The sequence below is a fragment of the Saccostrea echinata genome, unplaced genomic scaffold (assembly GCF_033153115.1).
Source record: "Saccostrea echinata isolate AGI-Se365-2 ecotype Australia unplaced genomic scaffold, CSIRO_AGI_Sech_v1 ptg000010l, whole genome shotgun sequence".
In the NCBI taxonomy this organism is placed as follows: Eukaryota; Metazoa; Mollusca; class Bivalvia; order Ostreida; family Ostreidae; genus Saccostrea; species Saccostrea echinata.
In genome coordinates this window covers 6,748,963-6,759,460 of record NW_026889759.1, presented here as the reverse complement: position 1 = coordinate 6,759,460, position 10,498 = coordinate 6,748,963, and the positions used below count along the sequence as shown (strand labels likewise).

The 10,498-nt window shown below is 31.6% G+C and overlaps 1 protein-coding gene across 1 annotated transcript; it reads left to right on the top strand.

The window, feature by feature from the left end:
- The first annotated feature begins 8,919 nt into the window (after nt 1-8,919).
- Nucleotides 8,920-9,961, top strand: LOC133184655 (uncharacterized). The gene is made up of 2 exons (XM_061319741.1): nt 8,920-9,267; nt 9,383-9,961. The coding sequence occupies exons 1-2, from the start codon at nt 9,030-9,032 to the stop codon at nt 9,517-9,519; spliced, it is 375 nt and encodes a 124-aa protein (XP_061175725.1). The 5' UTR covers nt 8,920-9,029; the 3' UTR covers nt 9,520-9,961.
- The last annotated feature ends 537 nt before the right edge of the window (nt 9,962-10,498 follow it).

Below are 10,498 nucleotides of genomic sequence, written 5' to 3'. Positions count from 1 at the left end.
TTTAATGGTATTTTAATGAAATTCATATTAATCGCGGAGATTTGTGTTCTTAAAATATACCTATGTACCAGAGTATGACCGTGTTTCTTCCACCAACTATGAGAAAATATTTTGTTAAATTTTGAAACAGATTCATGCTATAATTTTCAAGAAAAGAAAATGTGTTTGTAAATGAGGATAGAGTCACTATGACATTTTTCACTCAACATGTATGCATCTTTGACCAAGTACAGAAAGAATATATGCAAGTATGTAGCTTTGAACAAAATGTATATAACAGAAGGGAAATACATAATGTTAATGTATATCGAATGCTCCAAAAATATCAAGGACAATTTTCATTAAGTAAAATAACATAATTCAGGCTGTCTTCATTTAATTATAAAAAAGTAAAATACTGATGAAAAGATATTTTGGCCTAAAATATGGCAATTTTATTCATAATTTGAAAATATCGGTATACATTACTTGGAGTCATATTCACTACTTTCAGATTAAATTCAGATAATTTCAATCTTTAATCGATATGAAAAAGAAAATCTCTGGAATATTTGAAAACAAAAAGATGTTTGAAGAGGGAAATAAGCCAATTCCAAAAGACCTGAGTTATCGACTGGGATTGTTATCAGGGAATTGGACGGCTTCAGTTTCCTGTATTCTTTTATACCTATTATTTCCATCCAAAAAAAAAAAGATAATTAGAAAACATTTCAACAATTGTATTCTCTGACTTTGCTTTCAGAAAACAAGAAGATTAAAAGATTTTAATGATAAAGAGAACAATGGGGGTAACAAGAAACTTTGAATTTTTAGAATTCACGTCTTGTAATCTTTTTCTTTTGAACATTATAATGCCTGTAATTTTACATTTCAGATTTTTCTCTCTCAGGAACTTAATGAGGTTAGAACAAAGGAATCATCGAAAAGGCTTGCAAATGAAAGACATCAGCTCGACTGACTTTGGAATAACGTTATTGATCAAATTAACTTATAATAGCGAAAAATATCAAAGAGCGTGACAGTGTACATGTAAAAGTTGTCGAATGTATGGTTATTAATGATAGATTAATTAAACTTTTTTGAAGACAGTATATATATTACTGCTTTATTTTTGAAATGCAATACCAGATGACATACGAGTGATTTAATTCCTCCAAACTATCATTCTTTCGGGTAATTTCACATATCCGAACGCTGAAATTAACAAGACACTCATTAGAAGATGAAAAGCAGGGAAATATTGGGTATAATTAGAACAAACTCGGAAGCACAACGTAAGAATAAGTAATTAAATCACGTTCTTTTGAATTTATTTTAGCTCTTCTTTCAAATTATCCATAGTAATCACAGAGTGTTTTTTCGAGATTCCATGGCAACGGGTCTGATTGGATAAGTCCTCAGGTGATGTTCAACATTATTTACTGTGCTAAATTCTGTAATTAAAAAAGCCTTTTTGTTCAAGGCAGACTTCTCTTATTAAATTCTAGAATTGTAAGTTGCAGAGGAAGGAATATAGTTTTGAAGGATGAACCGCAATGGCATCAGACAATACGCTGCCCCTTTTCTTTGTACGTTGATATTAGTCATCTTTAACTGGAGGCGACTTTTTCAGAATTAAATGAACTCTTATAAGACCTAATTTTGCATTATTTTTACATGTGCCTAGGCTACTTCCAGAAAATTGAATTTTTTTCTTGGTCTTAATTGTCTTTCAGGTCTCCCCTGTTAGGCCATTCCAAGTTTTTTCTCTGTTAAGTGTCCACCCATCTTTCAAAAACCTACCTACCTATTCACAAAAGAAAAACAAAACAAGCCAAATATTAAAACTCAGACTTTATAGTAAAAAAAATGATTCAAAGGATTATTTGATTTTATTAATCTAGTTTTCTCATAGAGAGATCTTAGCAAAATCAAGGTTTTAAATGCTTAATATATACCTAATATGACAGATTTTAGACAAATATAGAAAGAAATTGAAAGGATTCAAAGGTTTCGCCCAAAAGAATCAATTACAGAACTCCTGATATTTTTTTTTTGTTTTTTCTGATCTGGAATGTCAGAAACCAAGGCGTACGCGGATGTTAAACATAGAAAAAAAAAACTTGGAAAGGCCTTGCCTTATCAGGAATTAAGCAGGAATTGTCGTGAACAAATTCTTCCTAAACAGATGGATTTTGCTGTTCAGAGTTTGGGTATTTACGTCATTATATTTCTGACAATCATTGTTTATCCATTAACAATATGACTGAAGAAATACATTTAATGAATGACATCAATCAATCATTTGTTCAAATACCCCTAAGGAAAGCCTTTTTTCTGAAAGGGGAATATTTTATCACAAAATTTTAAAAATATTTCACTAGTACTTTGAGATGGACTTCTGTAATGAAAATGGTAATGACACCAAATTAAAATGAATGAAATCAAATATAGAAGCGCCACAAGTACTTTAGAGTGTTCCAAGGAAAATATGTCGTCTCCAGAAATTTTTAAGGGACCAGGCAAAATTTGTCACAATGATGGGACCGGTACAAAACAAATCTCATTAAAAAAAATTACATGTCCCATGGCTTTCATATTGAAAAAAAAAATTGTCCCCTGCCTTTAGACTTAAAAAAAGTTACTGTCCTATGGCTATATCTTGATGTTCGTGAGATTATTGCAACCATAAAAACCCAAAAAGCACAATTTTAACAATTACTTTTATATATTAACCGAAGGAGTCTTTCAGATTACAATTATTTCAAACATTAATGAAAGTTTAGTTTAAAATATATTTTATTCATTATAAATGAATTGGATTGAACAGCAGGCATAAATGCCTAAAATCATTCTATTTTAGAGATATTACTCTAGAATTTGTTAGGAGTATATTTTGAATGATTTGTTGAAATAATTTGTTTGTTCATAACTCTTATTATTAGATTTGTTTGTTAATTTGTTAATTTCTGCATGCAGCATTAATTTGAAGATTTATGTTGCAACTTTGTATCCTTTGTTTGACTTTAAAAGATACTATGAATTTTTTGAACAGTTCATTTTTTTGAAAAGATAGAATTTGTTTAAATATAATAAATGTGTCTCTTGAGTTAAGTACCGTAACCCATTTAAAAAAGTTTTTGTCCTATGGGTTCTTAATACTAAAAAAAGTTTTTGCCCCATGGTTTTCTTCAATGAAAAAATTCATTGTCCCATGCCTGTTTGTACCGGTCCCATCATTGTGATAAATTTTGCTTGGTCCCTAATGTGAAAGGGTCATCCGAGACAGACAGATTGTGAACAAACAAAGATGTGTCCATCGCGCTTTGGAGGCGACAAAAGCGAGAAAAAAAGCAAATAATAAAGTATGTAAAGCCACATTTACCAAAAACCAAACGATAAAAAAAATTAATTTCTATTTCTTACACAAACTGAAAATCTCCTTGGAGTCGATTTAGATAGATATTTCCCCTTTGTCAATGGTTGAATACTTTCAAATACTAGTAATAAACCCTGTATGGTCTGTAGAATGAATGCATGTGTTAATGAAAAAGAGGATATTCAAATCATTTGATTGCAATACCATTTTCATCATTTTCTGATGAACTATTATCTCTAACTCATACAACAAGACCTAGCCTTCCAGCAAAGCTAAGTTTCAGCAAGTGGATTGTAACGTAAACAGAAGCATGTCTATTTCCTTTGAGATCTTGTCGTCAGGTATCAATGGTACATGCTTATTGTCACTTTCAAAAATGTGCAATTGACTTCAAAAATTGTTTCCTAACAGCCGTAAGAGCCTCTATATCATGCAATTTTTTAAATTTAAAATATCAGTTATTTTTAAAGCATGTGTTATGCAAATCTCAACAAACCCATGCATATTTTCTCATAATACGACTGCCAAGCGGTATTCTATAACTGCCAAACAACATCAAAACGCATCTGCTTCGGTTTGTCTCATAAAAAAAGCATCTGCTATGGAGTGTCTTTTAGATGTGTTTATCAAACACAGAGAGATTAAACTCAAATCACTCATAAAGAAGAATCAAGAAAAAAGCCTTGGACAGCGGACAATTCTGATTGATGAGGGAATGTGTCGACATGGTTCTTAATCTGTTCTTATCATCTAGCATATCGTCGTCTCACTCATCGCACCCTCTTCCATGCTCGATCATTAATTATCTGCATATATTACACCCAGTTATAGCGAAGTAAGTGATGTCCTGTTATCTTAACTGATTATTTACCCGCATTCATCATAAAATAAATACCATACGAAATAAGTGCACGTGCTTTCACACAAATCACGGGAGAGAAGAAGCATCATAACTCAAAACATTAGGATATTTCGGTTTACATCCGTTTCTTAGCGGATAAACATCTTTTTCTCGTAAGTCATTCATAATTTAATGTTATCAAAACGAGATCTGCCCAGAACTTATTACCTACCATTATAAATCATGCGATGCTCCTAACAGTTTCTACAAATAATGAGCATATTGCTTTTCGAATCATCGACGGGGGGTTATCTTGTGAACGTGATGATGATACTGTCGACCAAAGGGAATGGTGGTCCTGTCGTCGTTTGTCATCGGATAGACTGATAAAAATGACGATGACACCAATGATTATGACGATTTCAATGTGAAGAAGAAAGAAAGAGACGTACAACAACGCTCTTTCATGGTTTAAAATACTTAATTTAATTGACATGCTACAACATTGTACAGAAAGGATGAATAATTGATAAAAATTTTATCTTCATATACTGTGTCATGCTTTGCGATCTAATATGTCCTGCTTTTAAGAGGATGCTACATGAATTATTTATATTCCTTAAGTCTGTCATTACCCGAGCTCGTTTTATGCCTGATTTTTCTCTATTCTCTCCATACTACAATTTTATCGAAATCACTTAGTTCATTAGCAGTCTCTTTTTATTTCAATTTCGAGGCACTTGGTGCTAAGAATACCTAATGCATGAACACAGCACTGTCATTATAAAATAACATCACCGAATCACGACTTCAGTGGACATCCGCGGGCTTAATGCGGCTACTTTAATGCATTTTGACGCCTTTTATTGTTCTTAGACCCACTGACCACTATTTATTTTTGAAATATTTTTTTCCTGTTCAATAAATGGAATAGTCGTTACATTTGTCGATGTTGTCATTCCTTTAAAAAGTCGCAAAAGATCATTTTTCACTCTCGATTTTTACATAATACCGTACGCATTGACGTTTACACTCCGGTATTGACTTGATACTTAAAAATCATTAAATTTTTGAACTAATTACAGCTGGGATTTCTAATATACATCTAGACTGGCTCAAAAGAGGGCAAAATTCTATAATCTGTTGCATTATCATTTATTCAGGTGTGATTTATATACCAAACGGGAACATAAAATATGTGACATTCAAGTTGCTAATGTACCAATCTACAAATGAGTTTCTTGCAAAAATCATATGCCGTATTCTTGGAAGTCCTTTGAGAATTGAGGTAATTCTTTGTGTGTGTGTGTTGAGTATATACCTCTCTAGTAAATTATAGATATGTTGTCAAAAATAAGCAAATATGCATTTTCTGAGAAAATCTGAAATCTGAAAAATGTACTTAATTAACATCCCTCCTCTTTCCCTTCCCAAGGCCTTAACTCGACTTAGTTGTATTGTTAAACTGGAAACTGCCTTCCACAAATATATGACCTATCAGTTTATTATTATTATTATTATTATCACAACTATATTATTTTACTCAGCAATACTTGTAAATAACTCTGTTTAAAATGTAAAAGCAATCTCCTTCATAAAACATTTATGGAGTAGAACTTTCAATAATGTTACTTGTTAAATTAATATTTCTATGCATTTTTTCTTCTTTGCATGACAATTGTTATATTTAAGGAGAGGAACCATTAAGTTATAAGAACTTGATTCTGATTCATTTGCTTATGTCAATAAAATATGTTCAAAAACAGTATTTTCGTCGGATAAACAAAACTCGCAACGAGGGACGAACGTCATAATCCCTAATCATATGAAATTAGTGACAATTAGTGAAAAGTAATTAAGGAAACTGTCACAAAATATAACTTGAATAATTGCGCTTGAAAAAATAATATGCTTTCTAAACCATTCATTCATTTATTCTCTCAAAAACCATATGAATGGTACAAGAGGTACATATATACATATTTACAATAATTATGGACGAGCAGAGATTACAGGAGGACAGACAGTGTCAAAAATTTTGATGATAAATATACACAATTTTCTTAAGAATGCTGGGTCAGTATTTGTCATTAAATTACAGAATTTTATAATATTTGGATGTACATAGTATTTCTTTAACAGAAAATCTTTTCGAATATTACAAAATACATTACATTCCAGTAAGTAATGAAATTCGTCTCCAATTTGATTATTATTACATAAATAGCACACTCTTTCATTTCTTTCAACATTATTCCATCTACCCACCTCTATGGGAAGACGATGGTTACTTGTTCTGAATTTTGAAAAGATATTTCTAAATTTTCTTGGTATAATAGTTAAGTATTTTTCACATTCAAACTTTGTTTTAAAAATTCTATATGTAATACCTTTACTGGAATTATTCATATCACTATACCATTTTTGTAAAAACTGGTCTTTAAGCTTTTGGTTTATTGCAGTCGCAATCCATTTAACACTATGAAAATTTTGATCATTCCAAACCTTACATAGTCCTGCAGTGTTAAGAATATTCTGTATGCAAGATATCCATGGATTATTGATTCCATTTTTGGTATATTTATTATAAAGGTGTAAATAAATAATTCTACAAATCTTATTCTCATTTCCATGTAACAGTTTCCCCCAGAAAGATATCATTCTTGTATAAATGCGTACGTACATCGGGTAACGTCCAGTCTCCCCGTATACCATAAAACTCGGTGTACTAGATTTTAGGTTTAAAATATATTTCAAAAATCTTAAATGTAAACGTTCAATAATATCAATATTTTCAAATCCCCATATTTCGCACCCATATAACAAAACAGGAACAACAACTTTATCAAATAGATCTAGCTGACAATCAAAAGGTAGATTATATAAACGAATTTTTCTTATAATTCCGTACATTGCCTTTTGTGCTTGATTACATAAGTGTTTCTTAGCCTTTGAAAATGACCCTGATCTTGAGAATAAAATACCTAAGTAATTGAAATCTTTTACAGTTTCTAAAACATCGTTGTTGTATTTAAATGTATGTTTGGGTGATGGTCCTTTTGAAAAAATGACAATTTTTGTTTTATTGACATTAACATGGAGTTTCCATGTTTTACAATATGCAGAAAAACCATGAATGCAATATTTAGAGATCTTAGTATAGCACAAACATCTGACGTAAAATGGAGCCCGATTCAATTACCTTTAGCCTGAAACATGTACACTAGGTACACGTATTTAATAAAATTTACATTATTTAACTACACACAGTGCATTGCGATATAACAATATATAGAGGGTATTCAATGTTTTGTAGATGAATATGGAATTTATTTCACGAGTGGGACAGGAATTTTTTTGATATTTTCATGAGTGCGAAGCACGAGTGAAAATATCAAAAAATCCTGTCTCACGAGTGAAATAAATTCCATATTCATCTACAAAACATTGAATTTTCTGTTTATTACATTTTCTTTGATTTTCCCTTTGCCTCTGTCTTTTCTTAACACAGTGTCCTAAGCTTGACGTCATAGTTGAGCGGTTGAGACGTCATTACTTAGCAGTTGTGTGATTGAAAACATTACATAGCATGGATTTTAGCAACGTATTTGGGAAGAAATTTGCAGTTTTAGCTCTATCAAGATGCTTAGTTACTATCTCTATCTTATGACAGACCAGAAATTATTTTTTACTTACTTTGATATCCTTTCACACTGTGAGAGAATATCACTTTTATTCAATAAATAAATCACAGTATTTCACTGTTGAAAATGTAATAAAGGCGATTATTGAACATTGTATACCTCGGCTTCATAATTCCCTGCAGAGCATACAATATTATAGGCCAGTGTGACTTAAGAAAGACAACTCAATACTTTTGCAAACTAACGATACTTTAAAGAAAAAGGATAGATTCACATTAAGTGAGTTGATTGCCATTTACAAAATCGATTTAATTTTTTTTTAAATATATTTTTGGTACCACTTTCACCTGATATTTCAGAATATAAGAGAAATTCATTGGAATCGAGGAAGGAACACGCAGCTTTATATTTATAAAAGGGAAATGAATGAAAAAATACAGATCAAAGGTGTAAAACTTTAATGACTAGGATCACAACCTTGGTTTCAACCTTCAAACATTGATCCGAGGCATGGGCTAAGAGAAAGTACATGTAAGTTGCACATATACTTGGTTTGCTTGAGATGGACTCACATTAATCTGTTAAATTAAACATGTTGTAAGACAGGTCAAAATTCGATTTTAAAAGCTAACATCACAAGCAAGTACATTTGAAAAGCAAAGTTATGCCAATTTATACCGGAAAAAAAGTTGAAATACATGGATCATGAAACAGACTTGGACGAAAGTCAAATTTTCACATTTTCTGTAAGAAGTTTACAAATTATCAACTAAACGGATTTGGCCTTAACAAAAAATAAATAAAAGATTTTACTATGGTAAATCAAAAGTTTTAACCCTAATAAATCAAGGTATTTTTATATTCATATATTATTATTTCTAAAATTTTACATCATTGGTGTGAAATTAAAGTGATATTGAGTTCCCAAATCTAAAAAAAGGTAATTATTTTAGTTAACTACAGTAAAGAATAGTTAAATATATTTTTTTTTGTTAGGGGCATTACTATGTCCTCGATATTGTGTTTTTAAAATAGACCATTTTTTTTAAAACAAAAGAACATAAAAATGTAGATCCGTCAATATCACGTCACAATAACAATGGCTTAATAATAGTTATGACGTCACAATAATCTATCCCAAAAACTTCGTTGTTAGGTACAACTTATACATACTCTGAAAAACACCATGGGTATCTTTCAGAGTTGCCTTGGCAAACACAACAGGGTAGGAGTGATGGGAAAGGAAGAAATGGAGGCGTATGAAAAGGTACGTCGGACAATGATCACAGAAGATATGACAGAGAGGAAGGGCGGAGTGGCCTTCGATCTTACTTTCCTCACTGAGGATTCAGCACTAAAGCTGCCACCCAGACCCCCTAGTCGATTGACCACTGACAAAAAGGAGGATTTTGAAAAATGGAGAGGTAAATTAAATAACTGAACAGGCTTAATAAATTATTATGCTATATTGTCAAAATACAGGTTTTATAAGTTAGATTTTGTCATTAAACTGTGTGTTTTTTTAATAATTCAAATTAGAAAACCAAGAGAAGACACAGGCAGAAAAGCAAGAGAGGGCCCAGCAAAAAAGGGAAGAGGCCATCGTGCAGAAAAAAATTGAAAACGCCCACAAGGAAATGGAGCGGCTTGAAAAATATGTCAACATCAGTGATTAACTTTGAATATGGACTGGCATAAAATTTACCCAAAGCATTTTTATTTCTAAATTACAAATCTTTTGGAGCCAAGGAGGGGACACCCGAGCTCTTTTATCCCGCTGCTATCTTTGGCTGTTAATTTTACGTTGTTCTCTTTTAGACCTAACCCTTTGGAATTTTCCAGAATGTTGGCCTCACAAACAGACGAGGCTTGCATTGCTGACAAAATTTGACTATTCTAAATTCATCTTTGGCTTTCTTTTTCTGGTAATGAAGCGAGCGAGATAGATCGCATTGCCGAATCACCAGAGCAAAATTACTTCCAACTATTTCGAACCTTTTGGCCTCTCAGGGAACTTCCTGTTTTTCGGGGGTTCCCTGTCAAAACTTGTGAAATTGTAAATGATATATCCATTTTGAGATGTTTTAAAGCTCCGTTGTCCTCTCTTTTCAAAATTTCTTCTTGGCGCTGATAACTGAACTTCTTAATAAATATCTTTTGCCTTTGATTGAGTCGTTTTTCTTCATGTTAAAAGCATTGAAGGGTCATTATGATCCCACATTTTTATAAACAAAATGAATCACTGGATTTATACTTTAAAGCATGATTTTGTATTTCAATTGGTGCTGCATAGAGATATAATAATATGTACTGTGAAAATATTTTAGCTTTTTATAATTGAATACAATCTTATTTATACATCGTCATAACTTTCCTATCAGACACCTTCGGATTAACAAGAGTTCTAATTGCGGAGATTGGGCGCCGCTAAAAATTAGTGTGCAACTGAGACCCCCCCCCCCCCCAAAAAAAAAAAGCGTGAATCATTAAGCTACCTAGAACACAGGATTATTTAAAATCACTTTATCAAGACAACTTTTAAAATTATTTTTTTTAACATATAATTTACTAAATAATTGAAATGATCAGAAAATCGGAAAAAGAAAGAATATACATAAAATTTTGTGAAGGAAAACATTAACAAGAATTCTAACA